At 43.1% G+C, this 21,337-nt stretch overlaps 2 protein-coding genes across 3 annotated transcripts; one reads left to right on the plus strand and one right to left on the minus strand.

Annotated features, from left to right (window-relative positions):
* Positions 1–1,140: 1,140 nt before the first annotated feature.
* LOC127313347 (GDSL esterase/lipase At2g40250) lies at positions 1,141–2,408 on the plus strand. Its single transcript, XM_051343891.2, has 2 exons — positions 1,141–1,829; positions 1,956–2,408. The coding sequence occupies exons 1-2, from the start codon at positions 1,149–1,151 to the stop codon at positions 2,406–2,408; spliced, it is 1,134 nt and encodes a 377-aa protein (XP_051199851.1). The 5' UTR covers positions 1,141–1,148.
* Positions 2,409–8,324: 5,916 nt separating this feature from the next.
* LOC127320004 (uncharacterized) lies at positions 8,325–20,990 on the minus strand. Of its 2 annotated transcripts, none has more exons than XM_051349795.1 (3): positions 19,725–20,990; positions 18,783–18,859; positions 8,325–8,633 (listed from the first exon to the last, which is right to left on the minus strand). In XM_051349795.1, exons 1-2 carry the CDS (start codon positions 20,881–20,883, stop codon positions 18,786–18,788), a joined length of 1,233 nt encoding a protein of 410 aa, XP_051205755.1. In that variant the 5' UTR covers positions 20,884–20,990; the 3' UTR covers positions 8,325–8,633; positions 18,783–18,785. The 2 variants fall into 2 exon arrangements, with proteins under 2 accessions (XP_051205755.1, XP_051205754.1); XM_051349794.1 differs by having other exon boundaries at positions 8,325–8,665.
* Between the last annotated feature and the right edge of the window lie 347 nt (positions 20,991–21,337).

The following is a 21,337-nucleotide window of genomic DNA, read 5'->3' on the forward strand; positions in this document are numbered from 1 at the left end:
AAGTGATAAGACCAAATTTATAAATCTTTAGGCATGTTTTGTAGGGTATTTTTTTGAATTTGTCTATATCTCAGTTTACTGAGAATTTTTTAAATCTCGGTCATGAGAAAAGTGCAATTGTAGTTTAAAAAAAAGTGCAACTCAGTTGAGTTGCACTTTTTGGGCATAAAAATGCAATGGCACAATTTTTATTAAAAAAAAAGCGTCACTGAAGCACCTTTTTTGGGTGAGTGATACTTACAAAATTCTATTGGATTGATGACACGTAGCAGTTCCGACTTTTGTTTTTGCCATAGATGTAGACGTGGCCATGTAGATGAAACCAACCTCAAGTACGTAAAAGAATACTACGGCAGGTAAATGTTTTCAAAAGCATGTTTTTTGAACTAACTTATGGTTGTGTGGTTAGGAAGGCAGTGGTACTCCCAACCCAATACAGTTCAAATCCTATATTTTTGATGTTTCATTAAAGGCGAAATATTTTTTAATGGGAGGCGACGTTTCCGTCGACAGCGAGACACCTATGGTAACTTCGTCAATCTTAAGACTCGTCGAATGAAGCTTCTTGGACACAGTCTCTCGGAGGTGCTCATAGGGTAGGGTGTGCGCGTGCGTTCATAGAGATGAGTGTATATGCGTATATGTGAGCGTCTATGTCTGTACTATGTTTCGCAAAAAAAATGTAGTTTTCTTTGAGATTTTTTTTTAAGGATTCGAGTATATATATATATATTTTTTTTTTAACAGGATTCGAGTATAGTTTCTTGCATAGCAAGAGTTTACGATGTTTCTTGTTCCTACGTCTCGTCGGGCAGTTTGGTTGTACGGAATACATTGATGGTCGTCCAGAACTGTTACAGATAGAATTTGGAACAAACAGTTGAAGCACATATATTTGGATTAGGACCGGAAAAGGATATTGGCGAAATTACAGACGTGTTTCGCACGTACGTCCCAGATCACTTGAACACGCACGAGCAGCCCGATCGACGGCGCAGCGCGCAACAACATACCGCGTGAGCCAGACAGGCCGTCGTCGTTTAAATCTCGTATACGATCACTTGTTTATCTCTTCCCGCCCCCCTCCACTATATAAATCGACCTCCTCGGCCCTGAAGCATCAAGCACGATATCCATCGATCTACAAGATGGCGCCAAGCCTAGCCACCACGGCGCTCTTCCTCGCCGCCCTCCTCGTCGTCTCTTCCTCCCCGGCGGCGGCGGCGAGGTCGAGCAGCAAGCACGCCATCCCGACGGCGTCGTCAGCGTCGGACGGCAAACCTGCAGCGGCGGCCACGACGCACGACATCCCGGCCGTGTTCGCCTTCGGCGACTCGACGCTGGACCCGGGCAACAACAACCGGCTCCTGACGCTGGTGCGCGCCGACCACGCGCCCTACGGCCGCGCCTTCCCCGCCGGCGTGGCCCCCTCGGGCCGCTTCTCGGACGGCAAGCTCATCACCGACTACATCGTCGCCGCGCTCGGCATCAAGGACCTCCTCCCGGCGTACCACGACCATGGGCTCACCCACGCCAACGCTACCACGGGGGTCAGCTTCGCCTCCGGAGGTTCCGGCCTGGACGACCTCACCGCGCACGAAGCACTTGTGTCGACGTTCGAGTCGCAGATCAGCGACTTCCAGCAGCTGCTCTCCCGGATCGGCGAGCCCCAGGCCTCGGACATCGCCGGCAAGTCGCTCTTCATCCTCTCCGCGGGCACCAACGACGTCACCATGAACTACTACATGATGCCGTTCCGCGCCCTCAACTACCCCACCATCGACGGCTACCACGACTACCTCATCAACAAGTTCCAGTCTTACATCCAGGTCGGTCGATCGGATCATTAACTAGTAGATCGATATATACTTAGTTCAGTTATCTTCTTTCAGTAGTAGTAGATCGGCTCATGTACATACTGAATATTAACGATGCAACAATCAATGTGGATGCAGAGCCTGTACAAGCTGGGCGCCCGCAGGTTCATCGTGGCGGGGATGCCGCCGGTGGGGTGCCTGCCGGTGATGAAGAGCCTGAGGGGGCAGCAGCCGCCGCTCTCGTCGGGCCACGGCTGCGTGGACCTGCAGAACCAGGAGACGCAGAGGTACAACGCCAAGCTGCACAAGGCGCTGGCGCAGCTGGAGGCCAACTCCACGGGCGCCACCGTCTCCTACGTCGACAACTACACGCCGCTCCTGGACATGGTCACGCACCCGGACAAGTACGGCTTCACCCAGACGGGTCTCGGCTGCTGCGGGACCGGGATGATGGAGATGGGGGCGCTCTGCACCAGCCTCCTCCCGCAGTGCAAGTCGCCGGAGCAGTACATGTTCTTCGACTCCGTGCACCCCACGCAGGCCACCTACAAGGCCATGGCCGACCAGATCATCAAGGCCCACATCTCCTAGTTCCGAGATTTTTTTTGTTACTAGTTCTGCCGTGTAGGGCTAGCGTAGATACAGAGATTTAGTTCGTGGTACGTTTATTGTCAAAAAGTGTAGTAGTAATTATTTTGTTCATAAATACAGGATTATATCCAGTTCAGTTGAACATGTCCATCATTAGTTAACAGTAAAACTCACCAAGCTAGGAGCTCTCACAGCGTTTAGACGTTCTAAACCGTTCGATCTAGGCATCTAACGTTTCCTGTTTTACCGAGAGACCGAATAGTCGCGTTCGGGTCGATGCTACCGCTCATTACCGGGCTGCTACTGCAGGGATTGAGTTGGAAGGCAGCTCGTTTATTGGGCCGTGAGAAGGTAAAGTGGACCTCCCGAGTAGGCCAATGGCCATTTGTCATGAAAACTAACCGGTAAAGAATAAACAACATGTCTCCTTTCTCCTCCCCTTTCCTCTGTTATCTGGTCAACGGGGTTGCTGTTCGTATTAGTCCCACGCCGCCGACGGGCTGGCCATGTACCGAACTAAAATCCGCTGAGGAAACTTTTCCCCGCACTGAAACAGCGATGGTAGGGTACGATCCCATGTTACTTTTATTTTTTACATTCTACTAGTAATATTGCACGTGCAATGCACGTGTTCTGCAGTACATCTCAACCAAATCTCAACAAAAAACATGTTCTAAGCATTCATATGCACAAATAGTTCATAATAATCTCCATCCTATAGCTTTTTCATATCGACATGTTGGTGACAAATAAAGTAGGCAACACGAACTCATGCAAATCACTGATAAACCAAGCCAAATTTCTCGTAGTTGTTTCATGTGTTTTGTTCTTCTTCCTTTACATGACCATTGCTAACAAAAGCCTCTTCATGAAAGAATTAAAGTTGTTAGAACAATTTCACTTCGCCCAAACAAAATTCCACATCTATACCAATATAAAAAGACCCGGCAAAAGCTTCTTCGACTAAACAAAATTCCACATCTATACCAAAAAAATTCCACATTCCAGGCTTTCTTATTCAGATTGTCAAATCGGTCAATGCAAATGTCCAAATTGGCAGCAATGACACAAAGACCAACAAGTGTCGTCACCCTTGTTTCCGGCTTGCTGCATGCACGACTTCATTTAGAAGGAAATGTTTAAATAATTAGGGCTTTTGGATCAACAAATGCAAGCACCTGCCATAGCCACCTAGCAGATGTGTTTCAGTAGTATGAAACATCAAAATCTTGTCAAGATCCAAGGCAGTAATTAAACCTTATAAAGGCCAAAACGGTTAACTGCACTGATGCAAAATAACAATATCAGTGTTTAACAATTAAATTTGTGCAGGATCTATCAATAAAATAATCCATCTCTATAAGTAATATAATATAAGAGGTATAATAGCGCGAAATCTCCAGTACATCATGTACTTAACAAATTGAAAGTGTCACAACAACAAATCAGCAGCAATGGAAACTAAAAGCCATATAGTTCAGATGAAAACCATAGCAGCAGAGAAAATCAGTGCCTACAACTACATTACCCTGCTAAACTGAGCCTACCAAAATCAATGTCTAAAACTACACTATGTCTATACAATATATATAGATCTAGTTGCACAACAGATAGAAAGGAAGAAAAATTGCAGGCCTTCGAGAACAAAAAGTATATTGCTAATGGATCATTCCTCTCTGCATATATCTGCCTTCTCTTATTGCATCACATGAATCCGCTAAATATGAAATGAAATTCAATATTTTTTCTAATATAAATCAGTTAGAATACCATTACTTAAAATGACAGTTAGAAGGCCATTACTTAATAATCAGTTACCGATGGAGATACAGCTGACAGATTCGTCAGTTTGGTCAGGCTGCGCTGTCTCACGTGATCCAGCTTCAGATCGATGTAAACAATTCCATAAAACGATGGCATTTCACTAAATGCATTAATTTCAGTAGGATGTCAAAGTATGGTATTCGATAATCTCTTTCCTATTAAAATATTTACGCAATGTAAATAATCAAAGAGGTGCTACATTATCGCTCCAAGAGCTCCACCAAATAACCAAAAAATGTTGTCAGCAATTCTTAAAGATGGAGTGGGCCTTTTCATCCTGTCATAAACTGGTCCGTCAGAATCAATTTTAGAAATAAGACAGTAGCGACCATTATTGTAGAATGTAGATAGAGTAGCCGTTTCTCCAAACATTCTAAGAAACCATACCTGAATGCCCAGATCTAGGAGATAACCGTCGTAATGAAGGGTGAAATAAAACATAGATACTCCAGTAGAACACATTGATTAGTTATCAACAGTGTCTCCAGCCTCCACTTCCTTGTATGGCAGTAATCATGATCCAGTACCACTGACTGCAAAGAAAAGAAATGTCCTCGTCAGCCATATATTCAGATATACCAGTGTCAGCTGCTAGTCTGATATCTGATAATATAAAATCTAAATGGCCTAAATGGCACAAAACTACGATTGTAATACAATCAAATTTCAAGAGGATAGGTTTAGAGGACGGTACAGTCCACAATCTGAAATTTAACAGATAACTTCAAGTGTAGTTGAGCTGGGTGCAGAGCGACAACAGGTGCAGAGGAGGCGCCACCGTGCAGTTGCGGAGATTTTCTGGGGGGATTGGGCGACGCGGCGCTTGCGGCGGGCGGCGCGGCGGCTTGTTGGTGGCGGCGCGACGCGGTGATTGTGAGACGCTGCGCTCGCGGCGGGGCGACACTCACGGCGGGCGGCACCTGCGACGGACGGCGCGGCTGGTTGCTGGGGACGGCGTGGTGATTGCCGGGGCGACGCTCGCGGCGGGCGGCACCTGCGATGGACGGCGCGGCGGGTTGCTGGGGACGGCATGGTGATTGCCGGGGCGACGCACGCGGCGGGCGGCACCAGCGATGGACGGCGCGGCGGGTTGCTGGGGAAGGCGTGGCGATTGCTAGGGCGGCGCTCGCGACGGGCGGCACCTGCAACGGACGGCGCGGCGGCTTGCTGCGGCGGCTTGCAAGCGGTTTGTTTTTTTGAGGCGTGGAGACGTGGGGCGTCTAACAGGCGTCTAACACTGTTTTAGCAGTAATGTAAGCCGGTGGATTAGATGATTAGATGGCCTAGATCGTCTGGATCTGCCGCTCTGGCTCTTTTAATAGTAGTAGAGATTTGTTATGTGTATGTCGGATACTCGGATTTAGAACAGGCTGACCAACTTATTTTTCTGATTTCTTCTCAGGCGACGGTGCCGGCGAAGTTTGTATAGCCGGAGACCGTGTAATGCTTTCCCTCCATACGGTCTACCATTGCTCGATTCTCCGATGGACCCGGTCCATGATGCGAGGAACACCTCTATTTTTTAGGCGGCGTCTTAATCACGGATTGCAAACTAAACTGAAACCGCCATCGCCGTAATCATGGTGGTAATTTTGATTCAATCCTTCCTCCAATTATGGTGACGCACTCCTTCCTGTAATTATGATGATTAATATGAGCGTTATTGTCAGCTATCTCCCGTCGTACTACTTGGATCGTCTTTCTTGCGGTCCTTTCCCGAGCTCCTTCATTCGATATTTTTCGTCGTCCTACTTCGATCGTCTTTGCCGCGGTCCTTTCCCGAGCTCCTTATTCGATATTTTCCCTTTTTCCCTCGGTTGCACTGGTTCGAGTGGGTATTAGTCTCACAATCTCTATGTTTGTTGTCTTCCTTATGTTTGCAGAGCCATCTGGATGATCTGAGAAGTACTTGCCTGAACTGTTCCGTGTGAAGTGGAGATGACGGCTAATGGGCTGGTTGATTCATATATGATTGCTTTGCTCGTTATTGAATATTGATTCCTACAGTCCTTTCCCGCGCTCCTTCATTCGAGATTTGCCCTATTTCTTTGGTTGGACAGGTTCGAATGAGTCTTAGTCTCAGACTCTCTAATTTTGCTGTGCTCCTTATGTTTGCAGAGTGAGAAGTACTTGCCTGAACTTTTCCGGGCGAAGTAGAGATAATGGCTCATGGGCTGGTTGATTCTTACCCGTGCTTGGTTTGCTCGTTGCCCTATAATGCTCATATGCAGTGGCGGCACATCAATTCATCAGGGTATAGTTGTATCTTCCCTATACTGTTACGAGGGAGCAGGGAGCTCACCAGTGTAGCAGGGGCATGCCGGCTATCCGGATCTTAGTCCAATTCACTGTGGGTTTTTTTTTCCTTCTGCTAAGTGATAATGGAATTTTACATCTTTTACGTGACATTTCAGAGTATGTACAACTTCCCCCTTGATCAGGTATTCGGGTGCCAATTCAAGTTTCTTATTATACATAAGGGCACTTTCTTAATCTTGAATGGTCGATGCATGTTATTTATATGACTTGGAGTTGCGAACAACTGAATATTTGAGTCCTTTTTAGCGGTCTCCTTCAAATATTTAGTGATGGCAATGTGTATATTAAATTATTTCATGGCATATTTAATTTTCTAGGTGCACCTTCTTAGTGTGCAGCATATAAGAAAAGACCCTATGTTCACCTTTATTGTGTGTACTGACATTGCCTATTTCTTATGTCAGCCTCAAGGAACCACAACAAGAGTTACAATAGTACCATCGCCTCTTTTCTTCAAAGAATTACCACGTGGCTCTTGAAATGATGATGCAAATTCTACCACTGGAAACAAGATAAAAACGATTAAGTACTACTACTTTCTGCAGATGAATCTTAATTTTGTCTCTCTATATATGTACTACTTCATATAATTCCAAGCGGGTCTACAAGTAACTAACTGATTATAATATGCCTGCATCTGCCTCTAAGACTGAATCTGTTGGTAAGAAATTGTTCAGACAAGGTTCATTCTGCCTTTTGCTACTACTACCTACTAACTTACATCTTAATGCATAGTTTTTTGTATTCCCGGATCACTAGCCGTTTCTGCATCTTCACCACATGTTCTGCTTCAGTTTTCGTAATATCTCTTTGCTTCTTATCAGGAACAATGGCACATAAAACAAATGTAACCATATATGTTGTTATTGTTCTGTTCACATTCCCTCGAGTGCTTGGTTGGAGTTAATCGGTTTATTTCGTGAACTTGTGTGATATAATGATATGTAAGAACCTGTCCTTACAGGCACTTCAGGGCCTTAGTTCTGAACAATGTGTATGGAAGCTAAGCATATTGGTATCACAATTTTTCAAGCAAGCTGCTCCGTGGTGTGTGTGTGTGTGATTTCTACCCTAAATTCATTACCATTGACTATGAATATTTTTGCCTATATCTCAACAGTTATACTTTCGAGATGGATGGGCGCGACAACGTGCGCCTTTATGATCTAGTATATATATATTGGGAAATGTGTAGTAGCGCAGGTGCGCTTTGCGCACCTTTACCTTTTTTGATTTTTTTCTTTTTTATATTTCGTAAATTATAATATATTTCGATTTGATTTTTCTGCAAGTCACTCAAACAGAACAAACAGAATAAGGGAAAAATAGTTTGGAATTTTTTTTGAAAATTAAAATTTCAAATTATTTTAAAATTCAAAATAAATTCTTGAAATATATATTTACGTAATGACATAAAAAATCCAAAATATTTTTCCCAAATTCTAGTTGTTATGTTTAAGTGATCTGCAAAATTCCAAGTTCAAAGATTGTTTGGTGTGAGAGATACAAAAATGAGAAGTTGTTTGAGAGGGAGAAAAAAAAGCTAGCACGAATCTTGATGCAAAATAGTCGGTACGGATACGGGTGCGTGCTGAGCACCTGCTCTAAAAGTCCACTCTCTATATATATAGGAAGTTTTTGAGTCGCTCTGATTGTTTCAGAAAATAGTTCAGGACTTTCAGATTAATCTTTCTGATTGGTATCAATAGATCAACTGAAACTAAGTAACAGTAAGGAAAAATTAAAAGGCAGCCAAGAGTCGAAATCTGAAACTGAAACTGAAATGCGCATCAGCAATTCATCACCATACTGAGCGTAAGACAGATAAGCAGAGGAGAACCCAAATAGTGAGTTAAACATGTGGATGCATGACCTTTTACCTACAAAAGAGACAACATTGTCTTGCAGCGATTACACATATCACACCGCTTTAGCTGAGTAATTCTACTTATCGCGCTACTCTCAAGTGTCAACTGGAAGTCTGAACCAAACCAACTCCCAGATTCGCCCAAAAAAGGTGAGATGATTCACCAGCAAACTCCACCTCTCCCGCAAAGTCAGAGTCCCATAAACTGCCACCGTCTGCCACTACTTGATTGTTAGTTTTAAGAAACCTGAAGATTAAAAAAAAAACATGAAGCATGTATAGATGTAAAACACATAAAGAGAATGCGTGATATAGACACAGTCACACAACACAAGAGATAGAAAATGAAAGTAAGCAGAAACGCCTATAGTCCATCTATCTCCCTAGTGAAGGTCAATGAATTGTGAATTTATCATCTGGATATGCATGTCCTGACGGCAGGATTGCAGACAAAACTTACAGCATACATGATTCTTGTTACCCTTTTCACAAAATGAAAATTGAGTCTTCAGATTCAGCGTTGGTCAGTTGGTGAAACATTAGGGGCTTTTGAATAAATATACGAAGAGAGCAAATGATACCGAAAAAACAACCAAAAGTAGCTGATTAAACAAGAAGGCTACATTAGTCCATCTATGTCTGTTTATTTCCGATCCATGTATTTACTGCAGCAGAAAATTGCACCATTAGCACTTGCTAATAAATAGCAAGAGCTTCAATTTCAGGTTCATCAGTTGTTGATAATATTTCAGGACGGAGGGAGTACAGATTATCCTTCACACTCCTATACCCCAGTATGCAATGGTATACTAAGAGAAAGCACCTTTTCCGTAAAATGAATCTGGAGGCTTCAAATTCAGCCTTGATCAGTTGGTGAAACATTAAGGGCTTTTGAATAACTATACGAAGAGATCGAATGATAGGGAAGAAACAACCAAAAGTAGCTGACTAAACAGGAAGGCTACATTAGTCCATCTATGTCTGTTTATTTTCCATGCAAGACTTTACTGCAGCAGAAAATTACACCACTAATACTTGCCAATATATAGCAAGAGCTTCAATTTCAGGTTTCATCAGTTGTTGATAATATTTCAAGAAAGGAACAAAAAAGAGCATACATGCTGATGAAATGGCTATAAGCACTCTTCAGGCTCTTATACAGTATTCAGTAACGCAATGGGCAGAATAATGAACAAAGGTATGCACCATCCGCAAAAAAAAAAGCATTATCCTTCACATTCCTATACCCCTATATGCAATGGTTTGAATAGTCTTTAGTGTCACACTTAAACACGCTGCTCGTTCAGAAAGTAATAATACACATGGATGGAAGTCCATACTAAAATAACAACCCATAATTTCAGCAGTATGGCAAGTTGCTTGCAGGACAGTTGCTCATCAGCATGGCAGTGTGATTATTTCAGCAGTATTATGTTGGAGATATGCCCAAGAGGCAATAATAAAATGGTTATTATAATATATCTTCGTGTTTATGATAATGTTTACATACCATGCTATAATTGTATTAACCGAAACATTGATACATGTGTGTTATGTGAACAACAAAGAGTCCCTAGTAAGCCTCTTGTATAACTAGCTTGTTGATTAATAGATGATCATGGTTTCGTGATCATGAACATTGGATGTTATTAATAACAAGGTTATGTCATTATATGAATGATGTAATGGACACACCAAATTAAGCGTAGCATAAGATCTCGTCATTAAGTTATTTGCTATAAGCTTTCGATACATAGTTGCCTAGTCCTTATGACCATGAGATCATATAAATCACTTATACCAGAAAGGTACTTTGATTACACCAAACGCCACTGCGTAAATGGGTGGTTATAAAGGTGGGATTAAGTATCCGGAAAGTATGAGTTGAAGCATATGGATCAACAGTGGGATTTGTCCATCCCGATGACGGATAGATATACTCTGGGCCCTCTCGGTGGAATGTCGTCTATGTCTTGCAAGCATATGAATAAGTTCATAAGAGACCACATACCACGGTACGAGTAAAGAGTACTTGTCAGGAGACGAGGTTGAACAAGGTATAGAGTGATACCGAAGATCAAACCTCGGACAAGTAAAATATCGCGAGACAAAGGGAATTGGTAATATATGTGAATGGTTCATTCGATCACTAAAGTCATCGTTGAATATGTGGGAGCCATTATGGATCTCCAGATCCCGCTATTGGTTATTGGTCGGAGTGAGTACTCAACCATGTCCGCATAGTTCTCGAACCGTAGGGTGACACACTTAAAGTTGGATGTTGAAATGGTAGCACTTGAATTATGGAATGGAGTTCGAATATTTGTTCGGAGTCCCGGATGAGATCCCGGACATCACGAGGAGTTCCGGAATGGTCCGGAGAATAAGATTCATATATAGGATGTCATTTTATGTGAAATAAAATGTCGCGGAAGGTTCTATGGAAGGTTCTAGAAGGTTCTAGAAAAGTCCGGAAGAAACCACCAAGGAAGGTGGAGTCCACAAGGGACTCCACCTCCATGGCCGGCCAGCCCTAGATGGGGTGGAGTCCCAAGTGGACTCCACCATAGGGGGCCGGCCAAACCCCACATGGGAGGTGGGAATCCCACCTTTGGGTGGGAGTCCTAGTTGGGCTAGGTTTCCCCCTCCTATGGAAGGTTTTGGTTTCGGGTCTTATTCGAAGACTTGGACACCAACACTTGAGATCCACCTATATAATGAGGGGCCAAGGGAGGGGGCCGGCCACCCCAAAGACCATAAGCTGGCCGCCCCCCTTGAGTGGCCGGCCACCCCCTCCCAAACCCTAGCTTTGCTCCTCCACTCCATATTGCCCGCATAGCTTAGCGAAGCTCCGCCGGACTTCTACACCGCCACCGACACCACGCCGTCGTGCTGTCGGATTCAAGAGGAGCTACTACTTCCGTTGCCCGCTGGAACGGGGAGGTGGACGTCGTCTTCATCAACAACCGAACGTGTGACCGAGTACGGAGGTGCTGCCCGTTCGTGGCGCCGGAAGCGATCGTGATCAAGATCTTCTACGCGCTTTTGCAAGCGGCAAGTGATCGTCTACCGCAGCAATAAGAGCCTACTATTATAGGCTTTGGAATCTCTTCAAGGGTTAGTCTTGATCATCCCCTCGTTGCTACCGTCTTCTAGATTGCATCTTGGCTTGGATTTCGTGTTCGCGGTAGGAAATTTTTTGTTTTCTATGCTACGTTTTCCTACAGTGGTATCAGAGCCGTGTCTATGCATAGATGGTTGCACGAGTAGAACACAATGGTTTTGTGGGCGTTGATGCTCTTGTTATCTTTAGTTTGAGTACTTTGCATCTTTGTGGCATAGTGGGATGAAGCGGCTCGGACTAACTTTACATGACCGCGTTCATGAGACTTGTTCCTCGTTCGACATGCAACTTGTATTGCATAAGAGGCTTTGCGGGTGTCTGTCTCTCCTACTATAGTGAAGATTCAATTTACTCTTCTATTGACAACATTAGTATCACCGTTGTGGTTCATGTTCGTAGGTAGATTAGATCTCTCTCGAAAACCCTAAACCACGTAAAATATGCAAACCAAATTAGAGACGTCTAACTTGTTTTTGCAGGGTTTGGTGATGTGATATGGCCATGATATGATGATGAATATGTATGTGATGATCATTATTGTATTGTGGCAACCGGCAGGAGCCTTATGGTTGTCTTTAATTTTCATGTTGAGTAGTATTTCAAAGTAGTTGTAATAGTTGCTACATGAGGTGAACAACCATGAAGACGGCGCCATGAACCTTGACGCTACGCCGACGATGATGGAGATCATGCTCGTTGATGATGGAGATCATGTCCGTGCTTTGGAGATAAAGATCAAAGGCGCAAAGACAAAAGGGCCATATCATATCACATATGAACTGCATGTGATGTTAATCCTTTTATGCATCTTATTTTGCTTAGATCGCGACGGTAGCATTATAAGATGATCCCTCACATTAATATCAAGATAATAAAGTGTTCTCCCCTCGTATGCACCGTTGTAACAGTTCGTCGTTTCGAAGCATCTCGTGATGATCGGATGTGATAGATTCAACGATTCACATACAACGGGTGTAAGCCATGTTGCACACGCGGAATACTTGGGTTTGCTTGACGAGCCTAGCATGTACAGACATGGCCTCGGGACAACGGAAACCGAAAGGTTGAACACGAGTCATATGGATGATATGATCAACATGTTGATGTTCACCATTGAAGCTACATCATCTCACGTGATGATCGGTTTTGGTGTAGTGGATATGGATCGTGTACCACTTAACAACTATGAGGGATGTTGTATTAAGTGGGAGTTCATTAGTAATTAGATTAAAACATGAACTAATTATCATAAACATAGTCTGAGTAGTATTTTGAATTAATTTTGTAGTATTGGCATCCGTTTACTTCTATGCGCTAGTCTTATAATTGAGATAGAAATACTGTTAAAATCTGACAAGAAACTTTACGGATTGGTACCGTATTGTTAAAGAATCAAGAATTGATTAAGTCCTATTGCAAACTTTTAGTAAACCTCACATTGTTGATTCAAAGAGCTATGGTTTCAATTAGTACCTAAAGTTATCTTGTCTCCGTGAAACTTGAATTTCAAATCTGTTTGAAAAGTAAGGAGCTGAAAATTTAGTTTTCAGAAATAATCAAGGTATGAGATATATGTGATATCTAAGACCTTATTACAAGATGATAGAATATAATTTGGTGAGACTACATGAACTCATAAGTTTTATGGGAATGTACGAAGGTTGAAGACGCAAGGCGTCACAATCCTCCAACTATTGGGGCACTAACGATATTCGCATATCCATGAAGTGACCATCCTTAATATGCACCGTTACTAAAACTCGTCGTTTCGAAGCATCACGTGATGATCGGGTGTGATAGATTCTACGTGTGCATACAACGGGTGCAAGCTAGATTTGCACATGCAAATACCAAGGTTAAAACTTTACGAGCCTAGCATGTACAGACATGGTCTCGAAAAGTCGTCATGATATGATGGATAAAATTATGAGTGAAATTGTTCATCATATTACAAAGTTACTAATAGTGAAATCTGGAACACTTGTCATATGATGATCAACTTCAAAGTAAGAACCTCAAGGTTATTGGTATTTGACCAACAAACCTAGAAGTTATTAATGTTGAAGTGTTTTTACGAATAATGAGGAAAGCTAAAAGAGAAACTGCAAAAGATATTTTGGCAAAAAGAAAAGAAAAGACTAGAAAGTCTAGCTCAGGTGTATATAAATGATATACATGTTATGGTTGTATTCCTAGTTAAGTCACACAATGAAATTCTTGGGTATTAGTACCATATTGGTTGGTATGAAGTGTCATACAAAACAACGCAATACAAGAATACAATGGCCTAAGTGGTGACAAGGAATATGATAGAAAAGCACGTACGGAACAAAATAAAGTGTTATTATGTTCGTCGTTGGCATTCTATCTAGCCCTTAGAATTTATAATAAAGAACTTAATAATTGTTATTTTGCTCTGGTCAAATAAAAACAATGAGTTGTTCAAATTATGACATTACTCCATGTACGATGGATAAGTTATTATAAATCTTAAAGGTGAAACACACATACATAAAGCGACGCCAAAATGCCATAAGGCAAATGATTTGAATTCCACTTATTTGTGGAACCGCCATTTAGGTCATGTTAGAAAGGAACGCATGAAGGAACTCCATGCAAATGGATTTTTGGAGTCATTTGATTTTTGAATCATTTGGCACTTGCAAATCTTTTCTAAAGAGAATGATTAAAATACCGTTCATAGGCCAAGAGTTGAACGGGCAACTAACTTTGTGAAAATATACATGATGATGTATGTGGTTCACTAGGCATAGTTGTGTGCGGGAGATTCTTCTATTTCATGAAAACCTTCAAACAATGAATTGAGTATATATGTGGATATATTCAATAAGGAAAAGTTTGAAACATTTGAATAGGATTCAAATAAATTTCAGCATGAAGTGGAAATCATCGTAATAGAAAAGTCAAATATCTATGATTGGATCATGGTGAAAATATTTGAATTACGAGTTTTAGCAAACATCTAAGAGAGTTATGAAATTGTTCTACAACTTATGTTTCTTGGAGTATCATAGTGATGATGAAGTATCCAAGAGATATATCCAAACTTTGTTGGATCAATGATGAAATAAAATATTGATGCCATTATATTTTTGTGGATTATGCTTTAGTGACTACCGCTTTTACACTAAATAGAGCATCATCATGATCCGTTGAAATGACACCATACGAGTTATGGCATGGGTATAAACCTTAATAGTCCTTTCTTTAAATTTTGGTCTAAGAGTTTACAACCAAAATCGGATGAATGTCTTTGTTGGTTATCCCAGAGAATTGATTGGGAATTCTTCTCACAAGACAAAGACAAAAGTGTTTGTCAATGTTTTTTATTTCCGAGAAATTGTTTCTAATGAAGTATTTGAGTGGGAGGACAATATAATTTGATAAGGTTTATGAACCTGAGCATAATGATCAGAGTAGCGCAGCATCGGAATTGGTTTCGGAAGCGGCCACGACGATCATGGCTCCCATGACTACAAAGTGTTTTAGCCATGGAGATCGAAGTACATATTGAACCTTGTAGGTATGGTTTACTTTGTGATCAAATAAATGATTTGTGGACAAAGGATTCATTATGAACAATGATAAACCAACTAAAAACAAAGAAGTTATGATGGGCCCTGACTCCGTTAAAATGGCTATACGCCATGAAATCCAAGATAGATGAATACTTTTTGAAAGTAAATAGATCTATAAAATTGATGGACTTGGATGAAATATCCTTGAAGAAGCTTAACTTGTCAAAAAGTTGTTTACGACAAAGTTCAAAGAGTTGACTACGACAAGATTAGATCTTCCGTAGCAATGCTTAAAGTCTATATGGATTATTCTAGTAATCACTACATATTTCCTTTATGAGATATGTTAGTAGGATGGCAAAATACATTACTTATCAGAAGTGTGTATTAAAGGTGTATACAAGATACAACCAAGAGTTTTGCTGGTCCGTGGAATACTAGATAGGTATACAAACTTCAATTTGATGAAGTAAGTATAGCGGAGTTTGAATCTTCACTAGATGAAATAGTCAAAGAGTTTTTGATTTCATCGAAACAATGAAGAGGCTTGCATTTGCAAGAAATTAAGTGGGAGCGCTAAGACACATTTATAATACTTTATGTAGGTGACATATAGTTGGTTATAAATGATGTAATTATATACTTGATTAAAAGGTTTCATTGAGAATTAACTTCAATGAAAGGATATGGACTGAAACAAATTTAGTGTCAAGATCTATGAAGATAGATTGAAACACATAAATAAGTTTAAGTCAAAGTACATATGATGGATATTGAAGTAGTTCAATATAGAAATATTAAGAAAATGTTCTTGTCATGTGAAGTTTTAACAAGACTTGAGTGTATATGACACTCGATGAGTAAAAACACATGAGTGATTTTAGATCACGAATAATATGTACACAATCAGATATCATGTGCTATAAAGTGTTATGAGCATATACCAGAATGATTCATATGATGATCATTGGACAACAGTAAGAATATCCTTGAGTACTTTAGAAGAACTAAGGATATATATATATTTTTTTTTTATGAAGAAATGACAAACAAATCGCTGTAAGGTGTTACACCGATATTGGTTTTGTCACATATAAAATATAATTTCAATCTCAAATTAGACTAAGTGTTGTTTAAAAGGTAGCGCAATGAGCTAGAAGTTGTCTATGCTAGATTTAGAAGAGTTCTAAATATTGTGACGGAATCTACAAAAGAAGGCAGAGTATGTCATTGTTTTGACAATAACAAAGGATGTTAAGTCAAGAGGTTCTTTGAGAACCTGGTGTATTTCCGACAGAGTCAGAACTTTGAAGCTATATTGTGTGTGACAATATTAGTGACATATTTCAGACCGCGGAATTAAGGTTCCACCAGAAGACCAAACATATTTAATGCCGACTCATTTGGAAATGAGTGATGCGTTAAGACGCAAATGAATTACAAAATACATACGGTTCTGAGCATGTCAGATCCGTTGACTAAAAAACCTCTTTCGTGAGCAATACATGATAAAACACCAGAAGACCAAGGTGTTATATCTTTACAAATGTAAACTAGATTATTGACTCTAGTGCAAGTGGGAGACTGTTGGAGATATGCCCAAGAGGCAATAATAAAATGGTTATTATAATATATCTTCGTGTTTATGATAATGTTTACATACCATGCTATAATTGTATTAACCGAAACATTGATACATGTGTGTTATGTGAACAACAAAGAGTCCCTAGTAAGCCTCTTGTATAACTAGCTTGTTGATTAATAGATGATCATGGTTTCGTGATCATGAACATTGGATGTTATTAATAACAAGGTTATGTCATTATATGAATGATGTAATGGACACACCAAATTAAGCGTAGCATAAGATCTCGTCATTAAGTTATTTGCTATAAGCTTTCGATACATAGTTGCCTAGTCCTTATGACCATGAGATCATATAAATCACTTATACCAGAAAGGTACTTTGATTACACCAAACGCCACTGCGTAAATGGGTGGTTATAAAGGTGGGATTAAGTATCCGGAAAGTATGAGTTGAAGCATATGGATCAACAGTGGGATTTGTCCATCCCGATGACGGATAGATATACTTTGGGCCCTCTCGGTGGAATGTCGTCTATGTCTTGCAAGCATATGAATAAGTTCATAAGAGACCACATACCACGGTACGAGTAAAGAGTACTTGTCAGGAGACGAGGTTGAACAAGGTATAGAGTGATACCGAAGATCAAACCTCGGACAAGTAAAATATCGCGAGACAAAGGGAATTGGTAATATATGTGAATGGTTCATTCGATCACTAAAGTCATCGTTGAATATGTGGGAGCCATTATGGATCTCCAGATCCCGCTATTGGTTATTGGTCGGAGTGAGTACTCAACCATGTCCGCATAGTTCTCGAACCGTAGGGTGACACACTTAAAGTTGGATGTTGAAATGGTAGCACTTGAATTATGGAATGGAGTTCGAATATTTGTTCGGAGTCCCGGATGAGATCCCGGACATCACGAGGAGTTCCGGAATGGTCCGGAGAATAAGATTCATATATAGGATGTCATTTTATGTGAAATAAAATGTCGCGGAAGGTTCTATGGAAGGTTCTAGAAGGTTCTAGAAAAGTCCGGAAGAAACCACCAAGGAAGGTGGAGTCCACAAGGGACTCCACCTCCATGGCCGGCCAGCCCTAGATGGGGTGGAGTCCCAAGTGGACTCCACCATAGGGGGCCGGCCAAACCCCACATGGGAGGTGGGAATCCCACCTTTGGGTGGGAGTCCTAGTTGGGCTAGGTTTCCCCCTCCTATGGAAGGTTTTGGTTTCGGGTCTTATTCGAAGACTTGGACACCAACACTTGAGATCCACCTATATAATGAGGGGCCAAGGGAGGGGGCCGGCCACCCCAAAGACCATAAGCTGGCCGCCCCCCTTGAGTGGCCGGCCACCCCCTCCCAAACCCTAGCTTTGCTCCTCCACTCCATATTGCCCGCATAGCTTAGCGAAGCTCCGCCGGACTTCTACACCGCCACCGACACCACGCCGTCGTGCTGTCGGATTCAAGAGGAGCTACTACTTCCGCTGCCCGCTGGAACGGGGAGGTGGACGTCGTCTTCATCAACAACCGAACGTGTGACCGAGTACGGAGGTGCTGCCCGTTCGTGGCGCCGGAAGCGATCGTGATCAAGATCTTCTACGCGCTTTTGCAAGCGGCAAGTGATCGTCTACCGCAGCAATAAGAGCCTACTATTATAGGCTTTGGAATCTCTTCAAGGGTTAGTCTTGATCATCCCCTCGTTGCTACCGTCTTCTAGATTGCATCTTGGCTTGGATTTCGTGTTCGCGGTAGGAAAATTTTTGTTTTCTATGCTACGTTTTCCTACATATTAAACTGTGGAGTGTAACCGGTTTTGAGTCCAACCAAATATTTCTAGTTCCAAGAAAACACTAAGTAAAATTCAACCAGAGACAATTAGAAATTGACTAGTATTAGGGAAGATGATATATTGGACTACAGAGAGAACCACTTGAAAATACTGCACATGTTTCTTCTAGGTTATAAAATGCATGGACTGAGTAACAGGTATAGGCAAGAGGAATGCATCCTAGACATCTGAATGGATGATACCACATTCAAAAATGCATTAATAAAGAAGCATCAACTAAGAGAAAGTACCCAGAGATGCATTAGATGGTAAATAGGTACCTTTCAGGTCTTCAGGTGTCTGTCCGAACGAACCAGAACATCTGCCAGAGTCTTATTTTTTTCGACGTCATTCTTGCCTAGAAAAGGTTCATTTGATCAGCGTACAAGATTTCAAACAACAGCCACAACAGTAACAAGAAATAATTTATAACAGTATACTAGATTTCTCTGCATTGCATACTAGACCTAGCAAAGAAAAAAAGCTGATGCATAGAGCAAGGTTATCAAGAATTCAGTACATCATACAAATAAGCGAGTTGCTAAAATGGACACAAACATATAAAAATCCTTAAGGAACCTTTGAACAGCAGATTAAAGAGAGATTGGAATAACAATTGGAGCAGGTAGTGTAAATTACAATTCATAAACAACAGATAACTCTAACCCTGCTTTACACTGGAAATTCTAACTTGCAAAAACATCACCAAAGGAGGCTGCTAATACTTAGCTGCACCCACTACTGATAAGGGACAGAGGATATCCACTGATTTAGCTGTTAAGACTTATTGCGGCCAAGATATATCAGATTGATCCCACGAAAATGTCCATAGTAGTGGACTCCATTTCAGAATTAGTTTCAGAAAAAAAAAAGTACAACTTCATAACTGAGAGTATGCATGATCATCATGGGATTAACCTAATAGACAGTGTACCATGACAGCTAACTCATACTAGCGCATAAATGTTTCAAAGTAATTTTGGTACTGTGACCAAGGCAATAGCAAACTTGATTGGAAAACCAGCAGGTTCAAATGCCTGAAGAAACATATCTGCAGGCATGCTGAAGAACACAAGTAATGTGGAGCACAAGGGGCCAAACACACATGAATTTAAACTAGACCATGTACGGGAGTCTCATCAACACTCATTAACTCATGCCGGCGCTTAGACATGATTGCCAATTTGCAACTAAAGAGAAATGTGCCAACTTTGATCACCCACCTGGAATCGGGGCCGATCCGAGAAATGATGGGAGCACACATGGCAGGTAGGAGCTTGAGGCGGACTGAGGAGAAACGCCTCTCAGCAAAGATGCACTACCCACAAGGATAGTCTCCTGGCGCATGTCCACGCTGACGGTAAATTCCTCCACGTTGAGGTGCAGCACATCAGCGTCGAGCGGGTCGATAGCAGCAACGGAAGGCAGCACCTTGCCATTGGGCCAAAGGCTGTCAACGGGCACCTGGTGCTGGAGCGTCCAGCGGCCGCTCTCGTCGTCCAGCGTGAAGGACCTGATATGGAACGCGTCGGCGTCGGCGTAGCACAGCCTGCCGGCGCTGACACCCATGCGGCGGTGCTTGAGGTTGACGAGCCGCCTTATGTCCGTGTCGCTGTGTTGGCCAGGGAGCACGCAGCCTTCCGGCAGCTCGACGGCGCGGAGCTCAGGCCGGGCGCCGAACGGGTCGACGCAGACGGCGCCCCAGCTGAGGTCCACCCACCAGAGCCGGCCCCCGAAGTCCAGCACCTCGTGCTCTTGGTCCAGGTGCATCCGGCGGCCAGGCGGCAGCGGCGACGGCAGCACCAGCTCGCCCCAGTCCCCCGTCTCCGAGGAGAACCGGCGCAGCATGAAGCGGCGGCCGCCGTCGACCTCGGTGAGCTGGGCCGCGACGTACCTCTCGGGCTGGGTGAGGAGGCCCATGCCGTCCGTTGAGGTGCCGTGGAGGTCCGGGAGGCGGAAGAGGTCGCCGGTGACCGGGTTGCAGACGCGGCGCTCGAACCTCCGGCAGACGAGCTCGGAGGGCGTGACCTTGAGGAGCACGTCGGGCGGGAGGTTGAGGTCCGCTTTGGGGTGGAGCTTGAAACGGGACTTGTGAGCGTCGAGGAGGAGGAAGCCGTGGGCGCTGGCGGCGAGGAGGCGGCTGCGCATGGTGTCCATGTACAGGTTGTTGTCCCCGGCCCCGGGAGGCTGTAGGTCCAAGGACCAGACGGGGACGGTGATGGAGGAGGCGGAGGGGGGCGGGCGGAAGGAGGAGGAGACGCCTACCGGGGATCTGGTGAGCTGCGTATCGCGGTCCATGAGCACCCAGGGAGGGCGCGGGGCGGCTGTGGACAGGGAGCGGCGGAGGTGGCCGGAGACGACGCCGCGGAGAAGGGGCAGCATTTTTGGCGGTGGTCGATTTCTGGGGGTAGGGGACAGAGGAGAGGGTTCGCCGGCCGGCCTGGCTGTGTGCAATCCGGAGGCCGAGAACGAGGAGGCTGCTTCCCTTTCGCTGCCCGCCTGGTTCCCGAAGCTGTGACAGTTCGGCTTTTTCCACGTGCTCCGTATGGATGGAACAGTATGTCAGTCAACGTGTCTATTGCCTATTGGTTCCGTCGGTCCATCTTAACTTTATGGACAGTCAATGCCAAGTACTAGTATACTACCCCAAGACCAAAGGCAGTCCCACACCACGTCATCCTTTTGTTCATACGATTTGTATAGAAAATTTGAATCTCTATTTTATAGAAACTAAGGGCATGGACAATGGTAGCAGCTGCTTGCCACTGCCCCACGTCATCACGAAGCTAAAAAGGAGATGAAGCAGCGGTATGAAGAAAAAATCGTCCAACGCATG

This window comes from Lolium perenne, chromosome 1 (assembly GCF_019359855.2).
Source record: "Lolium perenne isolate Kyuss_39 chromosome 1, Kyuss_2.0, whole genome shotgun sequence".
Taxonomy (NCBI): Eukaryota; Viridiplantae; Streptophyta; class Magnoliopsida; order Poales; family Poaceae; genus Lolium; species Lolium perenne.

Coding starts and splice junctions, on each gene's coding strand:
- LOC127320004 (XM_051349795.1), bottom strand. CDS start 20,883: ATGCTGCCCCTTCTCCGCGGCGTCGTCTCCGGCCACCTCCGCCGCTCC. Junction 18,860..19,724: donor CGGATCGGCCCCGATTCCAG/GTGGGTGATCAA, acceptor AACCTTTTCTAG/GCAAGAATGACGTCGAAAAA.
- LOC127313347 (XM_051343891.2), top strand. CDS start 1,149: ATGGCGCCAAGCCTAGCCACCACGGCGCTCTTCCTCGCCGCCCTCCTC. Junction 1,830..1,955: donor AGTTCCAGTCTTACATCCAG/GTCGGTCGATCG, acceptor ATGTGGATGCAG/AGCCTGTACAAGCTGGGCGC.